General features: G+C 39.9%; 2 protein-coding genes across 9 annotated transcripts in view; one reads left to right on the forward strand and one right to left on the reverse strand.

Moving 5' to 3' along the window:
* Positions 1-207: 207 nt before the first annotated feature.
* SLC39A6 (solute carrier family 39 member 6) lies at positions 208-21,416 on the reverse strand. The gene is made up of 10 exons (XM_072829306.1): positions 20,783-21,416; positions 18,176-18,910; positions 16,251-16,434; positions 15,278-15,447; positions 13,809-14,027; positions 8,552-8,657; positions 5,423-5,800; positions 4,081-4,161; positions 2,733-2,923; positions 208-1,422 (listed from the first exon to the last, which is right to left on the reverse strand). Exons 2-10 carry the CDS (start codon positions 18,899-18,901, stop codon positions 1,270-1,272), a joined length of 2,208 nt encoding a protein of 735 aa, XP_072685407.1. The 5' UTR covers positions 18,902-18,910; positions 20,783-21,416; the 3' UTR covers positions 208-1,269.
* Positions 21,417-21,563: 147 nt separating this feature from the next.
* The window catches only part of ELP2 (elongator acetyltransferase complex subunit 2), a 48,648-nt gene continuing 43,887 nt past the window's right edge, over positions 21,564-26,324 (forward strand). For 5 of the 8 annotated variants that reach the window (XR_012032474.1, XM_072829299.1, XM_072829303.1 and 2 more), the window contains exons 1-2: positions 21,564-21,763; positions 24,349-24,427. Coding sequence is in view for 6 of the 8 variants with exons in the window: in XM_072829299.1 (XP_072685400.1) it covers positions 21,626-21,763; positions 24,349-24,427 (217 nt within the window). In the remaining 2 variants the exon portion in view is untranslated. Of the gene's footprint in view, positions 22,013-24,348; positions 24,428-26,324 lie in introns of all 8 variants that reach the window. The other 3 variants (XM_072829301.1, XM_072829302.1, XM_072829305.1) reach the window with 2 other exon arrangements.

A 26,324-nucleotide genomic window follows, 5' to 3' on the forward strand; every position in this document is an offset into this window, starting at 1 on the left:
CATCTCAAATTCAGAGACGGAAAATAAAATGGTGGTTATGAGGGGCTGTGGGAGGAGGAAATAAATTGTTTAATGGATATAGAGATCTGGTTCTGCAAGATGAAAAGGTTCTGGAGATCTACTGCACAACAGAGTCAATATGCTTAAAAATAATATGAGCTGTATGCTTACAAATAGTTATGAAGGTTAAAAAAAAGAAATCATATATTTGATATCAAGATGACATGGGGAATTTATTTTGTAGAAAAGCAACATCTAGAGAATGCCACAGACAGCCCTAGTATGTCTAAAGTACTACATATAAAAATGATAATTGCTCATTATGACAACACTGAAGCACTGAAAGATACCAAAATACTTTCTGAATCCAAGGAGTCAAATTATACTCAATATGGTTTTAATGTCCTTGCCTATCTCAAAGTTCAAATATGCTGACATTTGGTAAATCAGATAACCAGAACATTCAATATCTAAGTTTTCTGGTCATACATAGACTTACTCATACTCATCTGGTATAACTCCACAGAAATATTTTAACATTCCGATTTCTTCGTTAAGCTATATGTTGCTTGAATTCATTAAAAATACTTAGACTTCTCTATTTTACAAAGTTAAATTTACAACTAAATTAGTAAAAAGTGCTCACTGTGGGTTATTTTACTTTGACAAGAATGTTTTATGAATGTACTCTATACTTTACTAATATTGCCTTTTTAATTTAGATTTTCCCTATTTTGTAGCCAATTTTGTGACTTAGTTTAATTAAGAAATCTGTGGCTTCTTAATTCTTACAGATTCTTCTCTTTTTCTATTTCTTAGCTAAAATTCAGTACGAGCTTTATTGGTATCTCAGGCTTTCTGTGTATCCTTATTCTTAAATGCCAACAGTTCTTCAGAGGCTTGACATCCAGCATGGGGCTTACTGTGTTAAATTAGTTCTAGAAAAAGCATTAAAGACATTTTTCCTGAAATATACAGAATATGTCATGCCAAATCTCTTGTTTATACAATAAACTGGTAAAATTGGTAAATTGCACATATAGCTCATATTCCCAAAATAGAATAACTTAAATATTAAAACGTACCTTTGTGTTACCACCATAACTGACCTTGTAAGTGTAACAAATGGAAATATTCAATAAAAAAAATCACGAAATCCACTAACCGTAAAGGCTGCATATCACAGCATATGAACTCTCATCTCCCTATGACCTATTCAAACTACAGACAGCAATATTTTTCTAAACTACTCTAGCATTTACGCCCTAACTAGAAATTTATACGAAACACAATTTTATGTTCAAATATGGAAATAAGCAACATAATTCCAAAACCCAAAAGTATCCCAGCATTCTGTAAAAAGAAATATCCCCAGCGGCTACATCCATGGTCACTAGCATCATTGTGCAGCATCTCAGGTACCTTAAAGAAAAAAAAAAAAAAAAAAAGAGCAACATTTAAGTTTTCAGAACCACAGATTAGTTTTTAGAAGAATTTACAGGGCAGTAATATTAGCTCTATTTGTAGATGGATATAGAGACAACCCCTTAAAACAGGACCATATACACACTGACTCTAGCTAATAATGTCACACAGTATTTCCCACCAGTTTAATTAACAATGATTATTCACAGTATGCTCAATTGGTCAAAACTTATATTCGTCCAGTTTGCTTCACTATAAAACGAAGATCTGTATTGATTACTCTGCTTTAGTTACTGACTGTAGCTGAACCAAACACTAACATGTGGCTTACCTAAGTTCAGAGATATGGAAACTTTACATATAAAATAAAATTTTAATCAGACTGACTGGGATTGTTACGCAGACTTTGGTGACAAAAAGAAGTAACTCCTTTGTCTATCAGTAAGGAAATTATGAGCATTCTGAAGTATACACACAGTATGTCAACAATACAAGGCTTGTGCTGGGTTTCTGAAAAATCTATACACAATCAAATGCCTGATTACTGAGATTCTACTCTCATCAGAAAAGGGCACATATTTTTGTGTATCCTGAACTTATATTAGGCAGGATAGATGTGCTTGTGATTAACAATCCAAAAAGATAAACTCCAAAGAACCTGTATTTTCTATGCTAACTTATACAGACTCACTTATCATTACTGCATTTACTCTAATGCCTTTTTAAAATTTTAATTAATTTATTTTAAAAGTAAGCTCTACGCCCAATGTGGGACTTGAACTCACAACCCTGAGATCAAGAGTTGCATGCTCCACTGACTGAGCCAGCCAGGCCTGCCCTAAAGACTTTTTAAAGATTTTTTTTTTTTTAATTTATTCATGAGAGACAGAGAGAGAGGCAGAGACACAGGCAGAGGGAGAAGCAGGTTCCATGCAGGGAACCTGACATGGGACTCAATCCTGGGTCTCCAGGATCCCACACCCTGGGCTGAAGGTGGTGCTAAACCACTGAGCCACCAGGGCTGCCCCACTAAAGCCTTTTTAAAAATGAGGTTTCACAGGGTGTCTGGGTGGCTCCATCAGTTAAGCTTGGTTTTGGCTAAGACTGTGATCTCTGGGTCCTGGGATTGGGCCCTGAGTATGCTCAGCACTCAGTGGGAAGTCTGTTGAGATTCTCTCCCTATGCTCTGCCCTCCACCCTGGCATTCTCTCTCTGTCTCAAATCTTTTTTTTTTTTTTTAAGAGGTTTCACTGATCATTTTCCCTATTTGTTAGTCAACACTGTAATTAGACTTCTTAAAAACTTACCATATCAACCAGAGCAACATACATGAATAAGCCAGCAGTAAGTGCAAATATCCACATAGAAACATTTTCAGCATAATGACCAATGAAGATTCCTGTTGCCATTCCAAGATATGCCAGCATAGCTGACAAAGCATTATAAAGAACAGCCTGCTTAACAGTCATGCCAGCCTTTAGTAAAACAGCAAAGTCACCTTTAACAGAAAACAAAACAGTGGACAAAATAATGAAAAAAGTCACTTTTCAGATACCCAAGAAACTTCCCAATTTAAGAAATTCTCTAATTTTTTTGAGGAAAAAAAAAGTAACTTAAAAATTATCCAGGGATAAAAAAATAAAAATAAAAATAAAAATAAAAAAATAAAAATAAATAAAATAAAAAAAATAAAAAATATAAAAAAAAATTACCCAGGGATAACAGTAGTAATGTAAGTCACCCTAACAGCTCTATAAATTAAGGTATTTTTAGCCAAAGTTTTTTTTTAAGGCTCCCACTCTGTCAATGAATGATAAATACTATGAACTTATTAAAATTTGTGATCTTGCACTGTCTTCAACAGGCTTATAATCGGGCATAAAGAAGAGGAGGATAGAGAACACACATGAAATGATCAGCAAATGGCAAAGGCAATTTATAATTAAGAGCTAGAGAGTCTAGTGCTCTAGTTATAAAAGGATAAAAAGAGAAATTGAGAATAGCTAAGAGAGGCTTCATGGCATATGAAGGATCTAGAATGTGGAACATAAACAAGATGTTGAGGATTATAAGCATCCATCAGGTAGATGAGAGGTTTCTGAATGGTAGAACACATGCCAAGGAACAAAATTGAAAATGGCCTCACAGGTGTGTGCAAATATGTATCTATCTTTAAGGAGAAAAACGACACGAACTGGGATCTAGAACAACTCTGGGAAGGTTTTTAAGTCCTGGTGACAGGAGAAAAATATTAAAAACACAATTTGCCCATGTCTCTCTCCTTTAAATGAGATCTCTTTGCCAATGTCTGTTAATGGGAAATTTGATTGGTGTAGTCTTATTCATATTGTAGATATGAAGATAATGATCACTGATGTCACCAGTATGCTGGTATAAGAAGGCATTTGGTAGGGTAAGAGGATGAGAAGAGGCCCAGGTATCTCTCTGGTAATCCCCCAGGGGCAACTGTGTAATCATACTTATAGCAGCAGAGTTCTGGTGGGAACAAACATACTCAGTAAGAAAAGAAAGCTGGCTAGGTTAGTAGAAGGTATAAAAATTATGAGGAAGCTTGCTGGAACTATCAATAGCAAAAGCCAGTGACACTAGGATACGTCATCCCCCTGGAAAATACTGTTTATGTGGTTCCCTTACCTAATTCATGAGGCAACTCGTGACAAAACACAGCAACAGAAGTACTTAAACCACTTGACAAACCTTCAGTAAAAGCAGCCCCTGGGTAAAAATCAATCAGAGAAAGTTTGGCTACATTATTTTGTGGGTGTTTTGTTGTTGTTTTTTAAATCTTACCAGCATACAAAATGAGATAAAAGAAGTGAATTATATTCTGGTCTTGAATTAACAGAACTTTCTCAGCTGCACTCTGCATCTTCTTTACAAGTAACGCTAGATTACATTCAATTAGGTTTTGATTTCCCAGTGGATCACAAGCAGATATGATTTAGAAGTGAAAGTTCCACTATGCTTCAGAGTGATTAGAGAATCTTATCACAGACCTGAGAAGTAATTGCTATCACATAAAACATTTATGTTAAAAAAAAAAAAAAAAGATTTAAAAGGTTTAGAAGAAAATGCAGCAGTCAAGAGTACAAATATATTTCACTGGTCTCCGAAGAATTCACTATGTAATTAGACTTGTTTACATTTATTCTTTCACTGTCAATAAGGAAAGTCTAAGACAAATAGTTCTCTCCATTTTAAAAGTAAACACTATATAAAACTAACTGATTGCTGCTTACAAAGTCTGACCAAGCATTTGCATGTCCTCCTTTGTTGCTTCTGCTGTGCACAGTACATAGAGAAAGAAGGGCACCAGGTTTCCAGGAGCCAAGGCCTGGGCTCTTCTCTGCCTGGCTATAAAATAGCACTGCCTTCTTGGACAAGTGGTTCACCTTGCCAGGTCACAGCTGCCTAACTTGTAACTATTTCCACTGCTCCTTCCAGCACCAAGTTACTACAATTTTTAAGTATTCTACTATCTCTTGATCATGATAGAACAATTTAATAGCAAAAACTCTCTATTCATATTGTAGAATGATAATTTTTTGGTAACTGAATTTATCAGATATGCCAAGATTCCTTCAATATAAAACATGATGAACAAAAGCATCTTGTACCTTAATATTGTTTATATTGCAGATAAGGGAACTTTAATGTAAAAATAAACAAACAAAAAAACAAACCCCCAAAAACCAGATGCTCCATACATCTTAGAGCTTGATTGTAAGACTACAAACTAAAAACAACTTTTCAGTTACTGCTTACGTAATGGGGTAGGCAGTTTGTAGCACTTAATCTTATCTAACGTTTATTGAGTACTTCATTGTCAAAGTAGCTACAGAAGAAATAACATTCTGATAATCTTAGAAGTAATTAGCTTTATCACAGTTGCCCTATTCTTTGTTGAAAGTGGAATGGTGGTTTCACATGACATTTTCAGAGTCAGCCAACAGGAAGCAAACATGTAGAGACATACCAATTGCGAGGCCATCGCTGAAATTGTGCAGACCGTCACCCATGATCACCATCCAGGCCAACGTGGCGATGCCGGCATCCTTCAGCTCCTCCCGAGAGTAGCGCTGACTGTGACTATGGGGGTGGTGGTTTTGGTGGTGGTGGTGATGCAGAATATGATGGTAGTCATGATGGTGGTGAATGAGATCATCTGATTGGCCGAGTGTATCATGAAAATGCGAATGGCATTTATTCTTGCACCCTCGGGGTACATATTCATTATAGACCTCTTGTGGATGAGCATGAGCTATCATGACCTCTTCTTCTTCCAAGATTGCTGGCTGCTGAGAATCAAAGTGGGAGGGCTCCTGTGAGTCTGCTCGTAAATAGCCTTCAGGTCCTAGGTATAAACATAACGGACATTGGGTCAAAGTCAGAAGGCTTTGTTAATGTGCTTGGACACATTTCAAACATAACCATTGACAAACTCAAAAAATAACTTAGAGCGTGGCAAGTTTCTCACTTGCAGAACTAAACAGAGTATTGCTAATGTAAAACACCAACAGGTTTTAATGCATTTTAGTAATGGTCTCACATATTAAGAATGGATTTTCAACTTTAACCCGCAATAACTACCCTCAAGATTCCCCCTTGATTTCTTCTGCCTCCTTATATTTTTCCTTTTTCAAGTTTTTATTTATTTGTTTATTTAAGATTTGATTTATTTGACAGAGAAAGAGAGCGAGCGAGCACAAGCAGGGGGAGTGGCAGAGAGAGAGGGAGAAGCAGGCTCCCTGCTCAGGACTTGATCCCAGGACTCTGGGATCATGACCTGAGCTGAAGGCAGATGCTTAACTGACTGAGCAACCCAGGTGCCCCTCAAGTTTTATTTTATTTTATTTTTAAAGACTTTATTTATTTATTCATGAGAGACAGAGAGAAAGAGAGGCAGAGACACAGGCAGAGGGAGAAGCAGGCCTCATGCAGGGAGCCCGACGTGGGACTCGGTTCTGGGTCTCCAGGATCCCGCACTGGGCTGAAGGCAGTGCTAAACCGCTAAACCACCCAGGCTGCCCATCAAGTTTTAATTTAAACTCCATTTAGTTACCATACAGTGTAATATCTGCCTTACACTTGGAAATATGACTTTTTTCCTTATAAAAGCAGCACATACTTATTTTAGAAAAACACTTAAGAAAAATACTGAAAATTGGAAATAAAAAGCATGTATAATTCTGTCCTCCAACTTCTTTTTTGAGGGCAAATTTCAAGGAAAAACAAACATTTGAAATACAATGATCACCAAAGAGCATTTATCATCTACTTGTGCAAAGAAAAGTAAATTGCAACAAAACGTTTTGTTTTTTCCCTTTGCCCTGTCCACTGATCACACTTTTCTTGGGAATATTGCTGACATTGTGGTCCAGTTCCAGGGCAGCTATTCCCTCTCACTGTTATATATTTCACTGGACTCCATTAAAAAGGTTGAAGAATAGACACAAGAAGTGCAAGAACACTTTACTCACTTTTTAGAGAAAAAAGTATGTTAAAAAACAAAATGTGGACAGGAAACTGTACAAGTAGACAGTAGCAACGAAGCAGTTTTTCTCCCTTGTTAGTTGGCAACTATCTAGTGAGTACTTACTCTAGCCAAGTACCTGCTGGGAACTGAGGATGGAAGGAAGCATGACAAAATCTCTAACTTCAAGCAAGTTATGTTCTTGTGGGGTGACAGCCACATTTCATAAAGAAACTCATATGCAAATAAGGTCCTATAAGGCACTGGAAAGCATGGACAAAAACAGAAAAGGGTAATGTGAAGGACAATAACTGGGAGACCTTTGTCTTTGGGTGACCAGGGAAGGTCTCTGACCCCCAAATGATGGGAGCAGGAATTTATGTGAAGATCTGATAGGAGGGTTCCAAACAGAACAAGGCTCAGAGATAAACCTGGTGTGCTCACAGAATGAAAAGAAGGCCAGTGAGACTGTACACAATGAACAATGGGAGAGAGTAGAGGGTAGGGTCGGACCATGAAGGTAATGGCGAGGAGTTTAGTTTAAAATTTTAATCTTAAAAAAATAAAAAATAAAAAATAAAAATAAAATTTTAATCTTAACTCAATCTGTCCCGTAAGAAATGCCAAGCTAACAGTCAAGTTATAGGAAAAATAATAACTTTACAATGACAATGAATCATCGTGTCAAGTGGCACAATATATCACTGAAAAAGATACAGTATCACATTGTGGTTATTTCTGCCCCAAATGATCAATCTAGTCATAAAAAGATTAGAAACACCCCAAATGAGGGGCAACTTGATGCAACATTTGATTCTGGACTATACTCTGGACCTTTTTTTTTTTTTCAGTGGAGGGAAAATATAAAGGAATCATAAGACAACTGGAAAAAACCAATGTGGTCTAGAGACTAGACAACAACATGGTATCAAAATTAATTTCCTGATTTCAGTAACTGAACCGTGGTTATATAAAATAATGCCCTCAGGGCACCGGGTGGCTCAGTGGTTGAGCATCTGCCTTTGGCTCAGGTCGTGATCCCAGGGTCCTGGGATTGAGTCATGCATCGGGCTCCCCATAGGGTAGAAGCAGGGTACCTGCTTCTCCCTCTGCTTATGTCTCTGCCTCTCTGTCTCTCATGAATAAATAAATAAAATCTTAAAAAAAAAAAAAAAAGACAATGTGCTTTTTCTTAGGAAACATATACTGAGCATTTGAGGATAAAGAGACATCTCATTTGTAACTTACTTTCAAATGGTTTAGCAAAAAAGTGTATGTATATATACTCAGAGAAAGAGAGAAAGAAATAGAATAAGGGTAGGTAAAATAACTGGGGGATGTATGAAAGATACATCCCCCAGTATAATACAAGAATAATACAAAGTTCTTTGTATTATTCTTGAAACTTTTCTGTATGTCTGAATTCAAAATAAAAAAATCATAGAATAAATGTAAATATAATATAAACAACTTACTGGCAATGAAAAAGAAAAGGTATGACATATTTCAAAAGTTGAAAAATAAAAAAAAAATTTAAAAAGGAACAGGTCCTCTCTCCTCCTGATAGTCCAAGCTGCCTGCAAACCACAGAGCATTAAACTTCCTCTAGCCCTCAGATTTATTAAGACTTACGATCCTCTGCATCTACTTTCTCCTCATTTGTTGAAAGTTGAGATTCATACTTGGACAGCTGCTTCTTAATCTCCACATCATCATCAGTTTCAGGTTTTTTCTGATTCTAAAATGACAAGGGAAAGCAACACTTTAAAATCATTGATATGTTTATGTGTACAACTGTAAACAAAGAGCTAAGCAAAAGATCCAGAGAAAGACAACAGGTAACAAACCTTTATTGGGATGAAAATCATCCAAGGGCAGGCAGGGCCTGTAGTTAATTTACACAGCACCTCGTCCTATGTTTTAGGCATAAAAACTGCTCAGGAAGATGAAGCATCAAGGCTTTAGCATTAAGAAATGTTGCAATATTACATATTCATCTTTTTCAATGTCCCCTACGTCATCTACCTTAAGTGTGCTCTGGGAGCCTGTTAGAAATGAACAATCTTGGGCCACACCTCAGACCTAATGAATTAGCACAGGGATTTTAATTAGATGCCTGGATGATTCATATGCATATTAAAATTGAACTCTGCCGCAGGTTATCAATTTAGAACCAACTAGAGATATTTTCTGCAGCATTTAGTGACCTGCTAACCAATTGCTTGGTTCTTTCCATCCCTCTTTTGGACACTGAAACCCATATACTTCGCATACTTTTTATAACCTAAAACTATACCCTGACACTGATTAGGTGTTTGCTATTAAAACTAAAATACTTTTCCTATAATAAAACACCATTAACAAGCTTTCTTTTTTTAAACAAATCTCTAGTAGTTAGCCTCAAATTTATCACTAGGTTTTTTAACCACCTGAATACCATGCTTGAGATACAGTCCTTATCTCTGAGCCCAAGCATAAAGGTCACCGTTTGAACAATGGTGCCTGTGCATGATTTATTTACACAAAAAATAATACTCAAAATGATGAAAACGGTCACACAAGTAATATATTTCTTATTTGCAGTACTTTTCAATTACTTAAAAAATCACCACCAGACCCAAGATTTCATTCTAGCTCTGATAGCATATAAAATATCTGTACATTCTTAGATTATAAGAGATCTTAAAGGCAAGCACACGGACACATCTCTATACCTACTCCTAGCTTAGTTCCTTAAACAGAGAAAGTACTTCAATACTTATGACAATAAATTTAGGATATTTTATATCACTTCAGTTAACACTTTCTTTCTTGTTGGGCAAGGACTCTCCCTAGCACTTATAGCTTAACCAATTCTTTCATTTTATAAGTATTGGGGATCTATATTGTTCCCTCTGCTGAGTACTGGCAATATAATGTAGAACAGGATACACATAGTGTCCATTTTCATGAAGATTATCATCCACAGGGAGGGAGGCTTTACAGATATAATGATTAAATAATTCTTTGATTGTTATTTTTAGTATGTTTTACAAAGTAAAAACACATAGTGCTATAAGAGTGTGTATAACAAGACCTAACTAAGTCCCAGGACAGGATTCCTTGAGAAAGTGATCCTTACACCAAGACCTAGAGATAAGCAGGAGTTTGTGGGGGAGGGTAGGGTGGGTGGTAGAGAGGTGGGTCCCAGGTAGGGAGAATAGCACATTGGAAGGCTCTTAATATGAAGGGGCCAGTCACACCCCAGAAATGAAAGGAGTGCAAGGTGGTTGGGGCTTAGTAGGTCAGAGACAGGGGGCTAGAGGCCAGGTGGCAGAAGAAGACTGAGACAAAGCAAACTAAGTTAAAAGTGTGGACTTTGTGCTATAAATATCAGGAAGTTGCTGAAGGAAGGATTTTCAATGATCGGGTACAACTTCCATCAGATTTCCATTTAAAGAAATCATTTTGCTCTTCTCTGAACTGGGAGAAGAAAACAATAAAACACTGTAGACAGGACAGCTGGAAGGGGCTGCTATCACCCAGGTAGGAGATAAGCATGGCTTAGACTAGAATGATAGCAAGAACGGAGAGAAATGGAAAGGCTCTGGACGTATTCACTAAAACTAGCTTGGATATGAGGACAAGGGAGATATCATAGATGACTTGAGCTTCCGAGTGTGAGCAATAACCTTCACTGGTAGAAAAAAAGCTTTTGAGGCTGAATTTATTATAAAAGTCCAACTATCTATATCAAGTATGAGATGTAACCCTAATTTGAATATAGAGATTTCAGATTGACATAAATGGTATGATACATGGAATCTCTTAGGGGTACAGAATAGATATCTTAAGGGAAATCCTAGGTACTGTTACAAGGCTGAAGAAGTTCTCAACACTCATCATATAAGGAAGAGTTTTTGTTCTTTTTGAGAGAACAAATGTAATTTAAAATTGTTGAATGAGTAATGCTAAGATCTGGACACCTCTAACAAAAGATAAAGTCAATATATTCTAAAAAGGAAGAGAACAAGTAACATTTGCAAAACTCCTGTGGGAAGTCTGTATAGAACCTATGCTTACTTGCCATTTAATGTTTCTTATATATTCAACAAATATTTGTTAACTATCTATCATGTGCCAGATGCTACTCTAGGCATTGGAGATATAGTAGAGGTCCTGGCTCTTAGGAGCTTATATTCCAGTCGAAATTATTTTATTTTATTTTATTTTATTTTATTTTTTTTCAGTCGAAATTATTTTAGAAAAGAGATCATCAAACCTCTTTGACTATAAGTCAAAGTATGCATATATAGTAAAACATACTGTATTATTACTGCTGCCTTTAAAAACACTGGTCATGACAGAAGAATGATTTCACAACTAAGTTATAACCTAGAGTTTGAAAAAAATCGTTCTGTATTAAATAATAGAGTCTGCTTCTTAAAAGCTTAAGAAAAGCTTAAGGTAAAATCTGAAAAATAAATTGAAACGACCATGTTAAAGAAATGACGGCATGTGAACTAGAGATAGAGTAAAACAAACAAATCTCCAAACCTCCACCAAAAGAAAACTAAAAAGGATCATTTGTTTTTTTAAGGAAAGAATTCCAGAGAATGTAAACAAGTAGGATATACCCTCAAATCAGTCCAAGTGAAGCAACTGGGATGACGGGAACATGGAAGATGACTCCTTAGATTAAGAATGAATAAACTAGGGCGCCTGGGTGGCTCAGTCAGTTAAGCATCTGCCTTTGGCTCAGGTCATGAGCTCATGGTCCTGGGATCAGTCCCCTGTTGGGCTCCCTGCTCAGCAAGGAATCTGCTTCTCCCTCTGCTCCTTCCCCTGCTCATGCTCTTTCTCTCTCACAAAAATAAATTTAAAAGATCTTAAAAAGAAAAAAAGAATAAGTTATTCTTATTTCACTTCTTTCCTCTAACTTTAGGTTCAGAAAAGAGAAAGTTCAAAATTTGTAACTTGAGGTTTTAGTGAATGTCAAATCCTTAAGGGCAAATATTCATAGGATGGAAAAGGAGGCAACTCTCCTGTTCGCACATGCACTTGTTTCTCACAGTGAGCTCCGTGCTCCGGAAGAACCAACTACGTTTGTTTTCAAACCCCTTCAGGCCAGTTAGGCTTGTTTACTGTTAATTGCACAATTTAATTACATATGAACAGTGAAATGATGGTGAGAATAGTTGTTTCTATGAAAACTTAAGCTGAATGCTTTTGAAAGATTCAAAGACAAGTTGTTGCATAAAATTTATAAAGCCTAGATTCTACTCTCAAATAGCTTTCCAAGTGTGTAACCTCTTGTTCAATTTGAGAGAAACCAAAATTGGAGATTGTAGATGAAGGAGCATGGCTACAGAAAAGAAATGATCATATAGAACTCTGAGTCAGAGAAAATCTTGGTCACCATCAAATGACCAGAATATGAATGTACAAATGTTTTAAATTAAAACGTTTAAGATGTGTACATATCCTTTTTAAGAATTCCCATTAGGACAGTCTTTTGATTGGCTTGCCTGGTCACATCAGTTCAAAAGGGGGCAGATATTCATAGGTGACTCATGGGGTGTTTTTAAAATTTTTTAAAATTTTTTAATTTTAATTTTTTTTTTCATGGGGTGTTTTTACCAGAAATAAAAAGCCCACGGTTTGGCTTCATACTATTTTCTGGCAGCAATTTGCTAAGGACAAGACTTTGAAAGTCACAAGCCTTCTGAAAGACAACAGAATATTCAGCTACTGGGTGAAACATTAAAGTTAAGCACAACAGTTATTCATAACTACCAATACCAACAAGGTATCCACAATACTTCTTTAAAAAACAAAACACATAGGGACACTTGGGTGGCTCAGTCAGTTAAGTGTCCAACTCTTTTTTTTTTTTTTTTTTTTTAATTTTTATTTATTTATGATAGTCACAGAGAGAGAGAGAGAGAGAGAGAGAGAGAGAGAGAGGCAGAGACACAGGCAGAGGGAGAAGCAGGCTCCATGGAACGGGAGCCTCATGTGGGATTCGATCCCAGGTCTCCAGGATCACGCCCTGGGCCAAAGGCAGGCGCCAAACCGCTGCGCCACCCAGGGATCCCCAAGTGTCCAACTCTTGATCTCAGCTCAGGTCTTGATCTCAGTGTTGTGAGTTCAAGCCTCAATGTTAGGCTCCACCCTGGGGATGGAGCCTATTTAAGAAAAAATAAAAAACAACAACAAAAAAACTCCACTCAAACAAAAATACCCACAACACTTTACTGAGGGGTGACTGACAAAAAAAAGGTGTACATACTTAATGTGTATATATATATACATATATATATACACACACACACACATATATCAATGAATTTGGGTATATATACCCAAGAAACCATCACCACCATCAAGGCCATAATCATGATGCTTCAGACTTTGAGGACTCTGCTTGTGCCTTTTTTGCTCTTACACAGATGTTTATCCTTTGCCATTCTTAGCCTCTCAAGAGTCTGAAGGGAATACTGAAAATAGAGAACTCCAGGATTATTGAGATAGAGAATAGCTCTCCATGAATGCCTCTGGGAACAAAATTATCTCAGGGTACTGAAACCCTCTTGAATGAAGATCATACCACTGGACAAACTCAGCTAACAGTCTAGTTAGAATACCACTCACGGGGCAGCCCGGGTGGCGCAGCAGTTTAGGGCTGCCTGCAGCCCAGGGCGTGATCCTGGAGATCCGGGATCGAGTCCCACATTGGGCTCCCTGCATGGAGCCTGCTTCTCCCTCTGCCTGTGTCTCTGCCTCTCTCTCTCCTGCTCTGTATCTCTCATGATTAAATAAAATAAAATCTTTAAAAAAAAAAAAAAAAAAAAGAATACCACTCACGTAAATGTCTGATGCATAGAGGTACACAGTACTTTTTTCTTACCTTTTTCTTTTTATCTTTAAATTGCTTGATCAACGTGAGTACATGTTCAACAAGAAACATGAAATATAAGCCACCCAGAGCTGTGAGACCCTTCCATGTGGAATCAAAATAGGTACTTTCTTCTATGTTTTGAGAAGACAGATGACTGAAAAGTGGCCCTCTCTTCATTTCCATTGCAGATTCTTCATGGCTGTGACTATGGTGGTGACTTGCGTGAGACTACAGGAAAAACAGTATGTGTTTCATAAATTCATTAGTTTCATACATGTCAGAAAAATTGGGTAAGCAATAAGTCAAATATGAAACCATTCGGAATTAGGCAATTAATGGGATACTTCAGTGCTGAGGGCAAGTTTAATACATTAAAATGACTCATGTGCTGCTAGCTTAACGTATCAAGTGCTAAGGCACTTAATGGCATGCATTTGTTTAGTGTGAAGCCAGATATGTTCCCTAATGACTCTCACACAGGTAGCAGGTATTTTCAATGTTTGAAAAGTCAACATGGCCACAAGTAACAGGGAACTGCTAGACTTAATGGGCAGTGTTTACTGTTTATACTCCAAACTGAAAAAGCCCATATTAGTCCTGTCACTGTGCTTACAAGATGCTGAATCTGTGCCCTGGGCCCTGGCAGGTATCTGAGGTCGGGTACACCACCCCAGCTGTCCACGGGGGAACTAACACCATGGCATGTCAGGGAAGGGGACGTGGAGCACACCAACAGGATTGAGATGGGGGTGGCTACAGGATACACTCTACACAGGCTGGTTGATGCAGCAGGTATTCCTGAATACCAGTGGGGCCCAAGGAGCTTATCATGGCAAAACATTTTTTCACTACAGAATGGAACATGATGAGATATGTAGAGCTCTAAGAATGATTTCTTTTCCCCGCTTACCTGTAAACCTTTAAGGGAAACTTAAAAGAGGAGATCCAAATACTTGATCTGAGGTTTTTAATGGGGCTCTTAAATAAACTTTACTCAAGTTATTTTAGAATTTACTCGTGTCAGTGAGTGTGAATCTCTAGTTACACACATAAATCCAACTCTACAGGAAAACTCATTTCTTGAGTAGAGAATCAGTTTTTATTTCTGCGGCAATTACACTAATATAAGCAGATAATTCATGTTGTTGCAATCTGTCACAGTAATACTATCTGAGCAGAATCTGTCTTTTTATTAATTGGGTCCAGAAAGTTAATCTGTATTTAGTAAATTCTCTTAAAGAAAAAAGCAAAAAACAAACAAACCACAAACATATGTTAAGGCCTAGCACAAAAATACAGCTTTTAGTCACCAAATATATTCTTTTTTTTTTTTTTTACCAAATATATTCTAAACTCAATTCTTCTAAATCAAACTTTGAACCTTTTATATCAATACGAAGAATTCTAATACAAACCAAAAACATATTAATGTTTTTCACTGAACAAAATATACTAGTAGGACAAATGACTGTACTTACATGTGGAAGGAGGTGTAAAAAAGCATCACCACTCAATGTCCCAACGGCCAGTGCCACAAGGAAACTTAGGAGAAATTTGAAAAACACCCGATTCATGAGAGGCACTAAGATAACGCCAAGCAAAGACAGGAAACTGATGATGGAAATGGCTATGAAGCCACCAACCCAGGCTGTCAAATAAAACACAGCAACAGAAAAATTATACAATTGATAAGCTTTAAAAGAGTGGCATAAAGCAACTTGTCAAAGCAAGTGGCAACTCAGTGAATGGGGCTGTGGCAATAGAGCAATAACCAAGAAATCTGGTGCTGGCAACAAATGAACAATCTGACTGAACCCTCCTGGTAAAGAGCAGAAGTCTGGTGGAAAGTTCTTCAGATGGGAGTGAGAAGAGAAAATGGTTACCAATGATGAACTCTAGATGATTTGGGAAGTGGACTCCCATATAGTTAAATTATGGAAGAGAGAAGAGTTTTTTGTTTTTGTTTTTTTTTTTTTGAGAAGAGTTTTTTTTTTTTAAAAAAAGGAAAATAAAAGAAGAATGAAAGAAACCGAGAATTCAATAATTTCCTCAGTAAACAAAGCAATTATTTATTTACCATAGTTTTTGAGTAACACGGGTCTACACTATAGCAGAACTTATCCTAGTTTCATTTATTAATAAGAACATGCCAGAATTAGGCTCCTAAACAGTGGGTATTAACTTTGACCTTCTGAAACAGTGTGACAACATATAAGATGCCCAAATTTTAGAGGCCCTGATCTCCTGTGGGATGGCCTCAGTTATAATCTCTTTTGTTTTTTTTCTGAAGGCAAGGCTAACCGGCCTGCTTTCTTCACATTCAAGGCAGAGAACAATGAAGATACTTGGAATTATACTAAAAAATGAATAGCTTGATGTAAATGTAAGGAAAAGTGCAGCATAAACTTACCTACTTGAAATTATTTTTATATAAAAAAAAGGCAACTCTACCTATTTGTAAAGAATAGGTCTTTGGAGGAATTTCAGCTTTCTTTTCACTTGTTGTATGTATCAGACATGATCTAGCGTCAATTTGATTGATGATGGCTGGGCAGAGATAGTTGAACTCCGTTGCATTCAGCATAGTCTGGATGCCCATGCCATGAGATGTAAGCAACTTTGACGCATTGAAACACTGCAAGAAACAAAGCAGTGAAAATTACCAAGAAGCATACCAATCCAAAAAAGTTGTCTGATGATACAACCAATACCCTTTCCATACTGAAGCTACTTTATTTTTTCAAGCTAATGCATTAAAACCAACTTTTGTCTTGAGTACTTCGGAACTTGCCTCAAGTTCCCTTGAGATACTATGTCACAATGGTGATATCCCACCTCTTCTGCCTGTTTCTTCTTGGGGGAAGCAGTTAAATTGCTACTAATCTAGACAGAAAGCCCCGAGTGGAATAACCTTGAGGATAAATGGACATTCACAAGCCTGTTAACTCATTGTATAAACCTATTAAGGAAATGAGCTTTAATTTTGAAATGGAGTTCATTAGAGATTGAGAAATACGTTGTTTTAGTACCAACGCTACCCTATGTGGCCTAAACAAGCCCAAGACACGTCACTCTTCCAGCAATGACTATACTTGCAATACTTAGATCAGGTCTGTACACTTGGCAAACTCTATAAACCTGGCAAAATACCTACGAGAGAATATTAAATTAGGTAAATTACTCTTGTGGAGGGCAAGACTGGTTAATAAAACAAACTTGTACCAGCAGGCAGCTATTTCAACAGCTTAATTAGATGACAAGCTTAGTTTGAAGAGAATCCCCTCTAGGTAATCTAAGCTTCCCTTTTTACCCCCCCCCCCCAAAAAAAAAAGAAAAAAAAATTGGCAGTAGCACCTGTTTCTCATCTTCTGTAAAGTTATTTTAAATTCTCATAGTTCTTGGCCAAAACTACTCAGGAAAAACTTTATTACTGGTGTCACAATGGGAATGACCGTTAGGATTATTTAGGAATTGGTACAGTCCTAAAATGACTTGAATGAAGAACTCTTTAAGTTCTGCCTATTAATACATACCAACTAATTCCTTGTTCTTGACATCTCTCAGCCAAGGAAAACTGTGTACAGTCTGGATGTCTAGTCTAGGAACAACATATGAATTCAGAACCTCCCTGCCCAGACTTTTATTTTTTTTATTTTTTTATTTTTTAAGGTTTTTTTTTTTTATTTATGACAGTCACAGAGAGAGAGGCAGAGACACAGGCAGAGGGAGAAGCAGGCTCCATGCACTGGGAGCCCGATGTGGGATTCGATCCCGGGTCTCCAGGATCGCGCCCTGGGCCAAAGGCAGGCGCCAAACCGCTGCGCCACCCAGGGATCCCGCTGCCCAGACTTTTAGATTGTCTAGCACATGATACTTGGTAGCTGCTCCAGTTTCAGCACTCCATAAGTCATTGAGATTTCTCTTCCAAAAAGGTAACACTATTGTTCTTCATGCCTTCTTTTGTGCCTTCAACCACACCTTTCCCTAAAACATGGGATTCTAACTCCTGCTTTTTTTATCTCGTTTTCTACTTTTCATTAACAATATTCACCTTTTAAAGACTTTATCCAAAAAAAAAAAAAAAAAGACTTTATCCAAAACTAACCTTGATTACTGCTTTCCACATGCATTTTAAATATCATACTAGAAAATAGTTTCAGCTGCCAGCAACATTCTTACCAAAAAATGATCCCCCAAATTTTGTATCAGAAAGGTTTACAACATAGCAGGGACAAGGGCCTTTGGGCCAAGTGTCTGGATAAGAAGAAATAACGTCTCTTTTCAATAACGTCATCATTTTTACTATATACTCCGTGCAACTAAAGGTAAAAGGTGATGGACAAACAAGCAGGCATAACGAAAAGCATTCATCTTACCTCCTGAGTATTCTCATTTGTGTTTCTGGAATACATAAAGCCTTTTCTGGGCTCACTCACAGATTCATTTGTTTTCTTACTGGTCAGCCGGCTCACTCGGCTTTTTTCTGTGATACTGGGTGGTGTGGAACTGCTCACATCTTTGGGGAAAAGTTTTCCAGGTTTTGGAGTGTCTATTGTCTCTAGAAAGTGAGTTCCTTCAGAGACAGCATTATACACAGTTGAGGTCACTTCACTAGCAGTAACACCATCCTTGATTAAAACATTCCTTTTACCATTGGCATGCTCTGATCGGTGAGATCCTTTCCCCTGGCTGTTTCTGGGATCCTTACCCAAACTATCAGATTCATGGTCTGGACAAAGAGCTTTCCGATTATTTTTATTGGAAGCAGCATGATTACGGTGAGAGTGGTGATCATGGTCGGAGTGATGGTCATGGTCATGGTGTATATGGATTTTTTTAACCTTATCTATGCCTATATTCTGAAGCAATTTTCTGAATCCTTCGACTGACAAGGAATTATTTTCTCCATAGCGGTGGAAAAGCTGCTGTAGATGATGTCGTCGTGTGGTAACTGCCAAGTCAACGTTAATGCCAGATTCCCAATTTGTAATAATTTTCTCAGTGGTCTGAGGGAAAGCAGTTGCTGGTTCTAGTTCATGAAGGGGATTTGTGACTGACAGGGTGAAGGTCAGAATCAAGATTACAGATAAATTCCTCGCCATTGCACCTTCCTAGAGAAGACAAAAAAAAATATTCTTGCCTTCACTTTTAAAACAAATTAAGAAATCTTATGCTGAAAATCAATACTAATCAAGGTTTACAGAGCATCATTTAGTGTGACTGTGTAGTACTACATGTGAAAATATAAAGAATTACATATATAAAGGAAATATGAAGAGTCCTAGGCTCCTCTACCCTTGCATTGCTAAAACACGTGCAACAACTATAGGATAGTTGAGTGCTGAGACCATAATTAGCACTGCAAATTAACAGTAATTCAGAAATTGGATATTCATGTGGTCACAGCCATACTTGGCAACTTATTACTGCTCTGTGGACCCTCAAAAGGGATCATCAGGTAAGAACAAGGATTCAACACAAAACGCAACTAGCCCCCCATCATCATTGTTCATAGGATAATCTTTTAATATATAAAAAAGTAGAAATGGTAATATCAAAATAATTCACCTTTGAAACTTTTTTTTAACTATGTACAAATTAATTTGAGGCCTCTTCCCCGCATCCCACTCCTCAAAGGTACCTAGTTTTGTCACTCTCTTGTATATCCCTTAGGATGTTTTCTATGCATACTCAAGTAGATGTGTCCTTTTTCCTTCACACAACCGGGATCCTTTTTCCCCCCACTCAACAAATGACACTTTTTGGGTCGGTTCTTATATTGATCTCATTCTCTTGAATGACTGCAAAATAACACCCTTTGAAGTAAATTAAACTTCCTAAAAAAAAACTGTATCATTCTTATGTAGCTGTAAAACAGTGAAAATTTTATCACAGACTATCATCACTCATCCACACAATAGTGTTTGGAACCAGAGGCCTACACTCCAAAGAGAAGAATCAGGTTGAGCCTTGGGGTGCCTGGCTGGCTCAGTCAGTGGAGCTTGGGGGTCCTGATATTGGGGTTGTAGGTTTGAGCCCACACTGAGTGCAGAGATTACTTAAAAATAAGACCTTTAAAAGAGTAAAAAAAATAAAGAGCCCATTTTACATGTATAAAAATACCAAGGTGAGTCTTGAAAAACAGAGCTCAGTTAAATACAGAAGTTATAGTCCAGATAAGTGGATGAACTGATATCTCAGGACCCCGCAGATGTCTAGCACCAGCGAAGGACGTGATTGTGACCAAATTCACCTGCCTTCAGCCGAAGAAGCTAGGGGTTGGGTTCCGGAGCTAGGGAGCAAGGACGGGGCAACCTAGATGTACGACTTTCAGCTGTTTCCTGCACCTGGAAAAGCTGGTAATGATACATATGTGACGGATGACTTGAGAAACCACACGAACGAATGCCTGTGCAGGTGCTCCTTAACTGTCATTTGTTGCACACTGCTGCTTATCATCCCGGGAGCCCTGGAAAATAGAAGTATGACTACCACAGGGCTAGTCTCCTGAAAGAAGAATTTTCAGGGCCCGAAGTTTTGGTAATTCAGTTAATAATATGCAGAAGAGAAAGATTAAGAAATCATTCGTAGGAGAGAGAGAGAGAGGCAAGGAGCGGGGTGGGTGGGGACGGACACAGACGGATGGTTCAGCGGGAAGCTCCACGCTTTTCTCCAGGGAGGATGCTTAGGGCGGTCGCGGACCGGGCGATCTTCTCTTCCCGGCAAATCAGCATGTGCGGAAGAAAAAAGAAAGCCGAAGGGCAAGGGCCTGGAAAAAGGGGCGAGTGGAGAAAACGGGAAAGAGGACACGAAACTGCTTCCAAAGGCTTTTTATTTTTAAGCACGCCAGTACCTTCTTCGAATGGGAGGTGAACCGGACAGACTGCTTCCTCCTAAAGTCCTTCCTTCGCCGGACCCCGAAGCCCAACCATGCCCGCGCAAGCCGGGCCTCCACTGTCCCCTCCCGAAGCTGCGGGACTCACCTCTCCGCGGCCTCGCCGTCCCGCGGCCCGGCCCCGCGCGCCGGCTCGGTGCCCCGCGGGCGGTCCGGAGGGTTCGGAACCGGTCCGTGGTTCTCTCTGGGGAACCTCTACAGGGCGCGGAGAGGCTGCGGTCCCATCGGCCCGGCTGCCCCTCGGCCGGGGTGCCGCCGCGCAGCCACGGGGAAGCCGCGCCCCACGCGCCTCGCCTCGCCTCCCGGGAGCAGGAGGACAATTACTAATTACCGCCGCGCGCAGCGCGCCGCCGCGAACCACCGCCCCCGCCGGCCATGACTGCGGGGCATGCGCAGTGCGACCCGGGACCCCGTCCGCGAGCGGCGGATCCGCGTGTCCGTCTGTTCGCCGGTGCCAGGGGGCTCGCAGCAGCGGGGAGGGGCGAAGGCGCGGCCAGAGCGGGCCCCGAGCGCCGACCCCAGCTAGCCGGGGGCCCTCCGCGGCTGTGTCCTCAGGCTCCGCCACCCCGCCCTGGGAGCCTGGCCGTGAGAGGCCGCGGGACGTTCCTGAGCAGCACACGAGCCGTGGCACACGGGCCCCGGGGGAAGGGCCCCGGCTACTCCAGCGAGGCCCTCATTCCCGGGACGGACGCTGTGCTCCCGCGCTGGGTCAGCGCCCGCCACGGAGCCGCGAGCCGCGCTCGGGAGGCGAGGCCCACCGGCGCCGGGCGAGGGGGCGGGCCCGGCGGGGGGCGCGGCCGCCTCCGCCCCGCCCCCGGCCGCCTCGGAAACGCGGTGCGAGTGGCACCCGCGCGAGAGGCGGCCGGGCGAGAAGTTCCGCCCCGGGGCCGGAAGTGCGCGCCCCGCTCTCGGCCGCGGCCCCGCCGGCGACATGGGAGCGCCGGTGCTGGAGGTGTCTCACGTGTTTTGCTGCCCAAACCGGGTGCGGGGAGCCCTGAGCTGGAGCTCCGGGCCCGGAGGACTTTTGGCCTTCGGCACGTCCTGTTCCGTGGTGCTGTACGACCCTCAGGTGAGAGAAGAGGCCCGACGCCCTGGGGCGCTCGCTCGGTCCGAGCGGCGGGAGGCTGCGCGCGCGGGACTTCCTCGGCCGCTGGCTCGCCTGGCAGCCTGGGGCCACCGGGGCCTGGCCTGGCGCCCCACGTAACCCCGCCGGAAACACAGCCGCCTCTGCAGCCTTCCCTGGGAACTGTCGTGGTGTTGACCAGTTTGAGTTTTAAAGGATTTGCAGTTTGGGTCTGGATGAAAGCCGTAGTCACAGGTGCTTCCTCATTTCTGTGTTTCCTTCAGAATTATTTAATAAGCTTGTATTGGGTTTCAAAGAAATACCACTTGCATTTCGGCTTTGGAAATAGACTTTTTTTTCATGTTTATTTTATTTTTATTACTATTTGTGTATATACATATTTTTTGAAGATTTATTTATTTACTTATTTATTTATCCGTGATAGACCTAGAGAGAGAGAGAGAGAGAGAGACAGGGGCAGAGACACAGGCAGAGGGAGAAGCAGGCTCCATGCAGGGAGCCCGACGCGGGACTCGAACCCGGGACCCCAGCCAGGATCGCGCCCTGGGCCAAAGGCAGGCGCCAAACCGCTGAGCCACCGAGGGATCCCATATATATATTTTTTTATTGGAGCTCGATATGCCAACATATAGCGTAACACCCAGTGCTCATCCCGTCCACTGCGCCCCCCTCAGCGTCCGCTCACCCAGTCACCCCAACCCCCCGCCCGGGAATAGACATTTTAAGGAAGGCATCATTGGGGTAAAGGTCAAAAGGGTTAGGAATCCTAAGCTTTAGTTACAAGGCAGGACTTGCACATTCCTTGAACTTCATCCATTCAGTTGATTTTTTTTTTTCTTGCTGTTTTACCTAACTTTTCAAGTGACGGTTTTTGCATTCTTCCCAGAGTTGTTGTGATTCCATTCTCATTGTCTAATTTTGGACCATACAGTTAGTGTTGCCTCTCAAAGTGATAGAAATGAAAATGCCATGCTGGAAATAGCTATTTGTATTTCTTGTACTGCTTATTAATTTGATTAAAAATCCCATTATTCTCATAACCTTTTTATACTCAGATTTGTATATGAAATGGTTGTATTCATTTTCCGTATCTTTTTTTTTTTTTTTTTTAAGATTTTATCTATTTATGAGAGACACAGAGAGAGAGAGAGAGAGAGAGAGAGAGAGAGAGGCAGAGACACAGGCAGAGGGAGAAGCAGGCTCCATGCAGGGAGCCTGATGTGGGACTCTATCCCAGATCTCCAGGATCACACCCCTGGCCAAAGGCAGGGACCAAACCCCTAAGCCACACAGGGATCCCCTCATTTGTATCTTGAGCTTACTTGGCAAGCTTGTTTTCCTATTATTGTCATGCATTCTTACTGGCAACTGAAAGCATGAACACCAAGGGTAAACTTTACCGAATCAAAGGCTGACTCAGCTGGAGAAGCCTGTGGTTCTGCAGCCAATTAATGTATTTGTGGCCATGTTAGGGAATTTTAAGTTACCAAAAAGTATATTGGGCCTAAAAAGTAGTTTGTTTTGTTAGATATTTACTGTTTGGACACTTAATTAATTATTGAAATAAGAGCATATCAGATGCAAAAATAAAGTTTTGGAGTGATATTCAGCAAATTTTTGAGGACCCTCTATGGGCTAGCCCTGGACTGGTGGTGATGACACAAAGAAAAGAGGTAACATATTATTCCTGCCCATCAGGGAGTTCTTTTTTTTTTTTTCCATCGGGGAATTCTTAATCTGGTGAGAGAGACAGTGAAATACTATGAATTGTTCCACAATTTCAAGTAATTTATGTGTGAAATACACTAGTTTTTTTGCACATTTACATGTGCATACTTTTTAATCAGTCTTGAGAATTTCAGTTGCATATAAGCAGATAGAAAGCTAATGTTATTGGCAGTAGAGAAAGGAGTCTAAAGAGGAAGGCACTGTAGTCACAGAGTTAACTTAAGCAGTGTGAGAAGTAAAGAAAGCCCAAGTGTGGAGGGATTTTGCTGAAATGAAAGTCTCAGGGGCTGCTGGGAACTTGGCTGTAGGCCTTGAAAGGAGCTGGTACCTGAGGACCTTAGTTATAGCTAGGTAACTTTATATCATTAGGGCTGAAGGACCCAATACCTGCAAAGTTGAGCCATGAATTTGAATCCAGTAATCATGAATTCCTCTATTGAAGGGTTTTTTGGGTCAATACAGCTCTCGGGTTGGTGTAAGCATGGTAGAAGTAGACCTGTGGGAGCTCAAGGAAGAGTTACCTTGTCTAGCCTGGGATGTAGACAAGCTCTCCAGTAGAGAGGATGGAGGTGTTTAACAGGAGCTAGCAGATGAAGACCTGGGAGCTCAGTGTGCTAAGAGCACAGGACATAGAGGGGAGTGTGGAGTGGTGGAAAAGGCAGGCACATGTTGGAGTGAATGGAGAGTTTATAATTTAAAGTTTATAAATTACGGAAGGTGATTCGGTTTGAAGTAATCCTGAACTTTTTATTAGCATCAAAACCACTGATACCTGACTTTTATTAATTTATTAATTTATCTATGGGATAAATTGTAATTTACTGATGTTTTCTTCTCTAAAGAAAAGAATTGTTGTTACCAACCTGAATGGTCACACTGCTCGAGTCAATTGCATACAGTGGATTTGTAAACAAGATGGTTGTAAGTATCAATCTGGTTGTTAATGCTGATCTTATTTTCTGATAATGTATGATTAGTAATTTTTCTTTTCATCACTTGTCTTAACATTAGCTTATCTGATATGCATTTGGAAAGCAGAAGAAAAATGGTATGCCCAGGGAAACATCTGACCTGTACTTTATAGAAATTATGAATGACACAGCAGTGCCCAGGGTGAGGCAGCCCCTGACTATGGCTAGACCCTCTCCATCACCCACAGTTTTTGACCTAAAAGCCTGTAAACAGGGCCTGTGTTGGGGTACAGGCTGGGATTCAGAGGATTTGGCTTGAGATCTATCTCTGCCACATACCAGCTATTGCTTTTTTTTTTTTTTTTTTTAAAGATTTTATTTATTTATTCATGATAGTCACACAGAGAGAGAGACAGAGGCAGAGACACAGGCAGAGGGAGAAGCAGGCTCCATGCAGGGAGCCCGACATGGGGTTCGATCCCGGGTCTCCAGGATCGTGCCCCGGGCCAAAGGCAGGCGCCAAACCGCTGTGCCACCCAGGGATCCCCCAGCTATTGCTTTTTTAGGCGGGACATTGCATCTCTGTTTACCCCAGTTTACATTGTAGTAATACCTAAAAAATAAATGCTTAGACTTGATCAGGTGACCTTAGAGGTTTGCAACACTTGTGAAGTCAAAATTATTTTCAGAATAACAGAAGTTACTCAAAACTTTCATTCTCATCCTGTCATCCTGTCTCAAGTATATGGTGGCATATTGCAACAGATTTATTTATTTATTTATTTATTTATTTGAAAGATTTTATTTATTCATGATAGACATAGAGAGAGGGGCAGAGATACAGGCAGAGGGAGAAGCAGGCTGCATGCCAGGAGCCTGATGCGGGACTCAATACCAGGACTCCAGGATCACGCCCTGGGTCAAAGGCAGGCGCTAAACTGCTGAGCCACCCAGGGATCCCCCTGCAACAGATTTAATACAGAAGCAGATCTGAAAATCCAGTTGTATTCTAATAAAATCAGATGTTAAACATATTTGCAGAAATATAAAATAGTGCCTCTCTTTCCATTTTTTATTTTGGAAAATATAAAGATTCCCTCCATCACTCCCTGCAGATGTTTTTTTATGTTAGCGTGATGGAGTTCATCATCATTTTTAAATAAACTAATAAAGTAATTTTCAAATTTCTGGTTTAATTTCTAATGTGGTTGATATTGGTGCATATAGTCCATATAAACAAAAGTTTTTTGGGTTCTCAAAAAATTTTAAGGGTGTAAAGGAATATTGATAACAGAAAATTTGAGAATTACTGGACTAGATTATCTCTAGGTCTCTTTTATCTCTAAGATTCTGTGACTAAAGAGTTTTTAGGGATCCCTGGGTGGCGCAGCGGTTTGGCGCCTGCCTTTGGCCCAGGGCACAATCCTGGAGACCCGGGATCGAGTCCCACGTCGGGCTCCCTGCATGGAGCCTGCTTCTCCCTCTGCCTGTGTCTCTGCCTCTCTCTCTCTCTCTCTCTCTCTCTCTATCATAAATAAATTAAAAAAAAAAAAGTTTTTAATTATCATTTTGGTTTTAAAATGGTGCTTCTGAAATCCTATGGAATTTCTTCAAACATCATGTATACACACACACCCCTATGGTATTCTTATGGACTGAATTAATTTTATTTTCCATAAACATTTATTGAGAGCATTCTGAGCCATGTGCAAATGTAGAGTTTCCTGAACGAGTAAGACTTTGCTGTAACTTTATTTGTGACATTAAAAAAAAAATTTTAGTAAGCTACTTATTTCAGTTGGTAATGCAAAATTAGTCACGTTAGGTCAGTAAAAATCATTAAATAGTAGAAAGAGTGGCTGTTGGTGCAGATATTAAGCACAATAGTAATTATATTAATTGCCACC

The sequence above is a fragment of the Canis lupus genome, chromosome 6, assembly GCF_048164855.1.
Source record: "Canis lupus baileyi chromosome 6, mCanLup2.hap1, whole genome shotgun sequence".
Lineage (NCBI taxonomy): Eukaryota > Metazoa > Chordata > Mammalia > Carnivora > Canidae > Canis > Canis lupus.

Bases quoted from the DNA above. Each gene is read 5' to 3' on its own strand.
- SLC39A6 (XM_072829306.1), bottom strand. From the start codon at position 18,901: ATGGCGAGGAATTTATCTGTAATCTTGATTCTGACCTTCACCCTGTCA. The intron at 2,924-4,080 runs GTAAGGGAACCA...TTTCTGTTAAAG, and splicing joins CGAGTTGCCTCATGAATTAG to GTGACTTTGCTGTTTTACTA. The intron at 1,423-2,732 runs GTAAGTTTTTAA...TTTTTCTTTAAG, and splicing joins ATGTTGCTCTGGTTGATATG to GTACCTGAGATGCTGCACAA.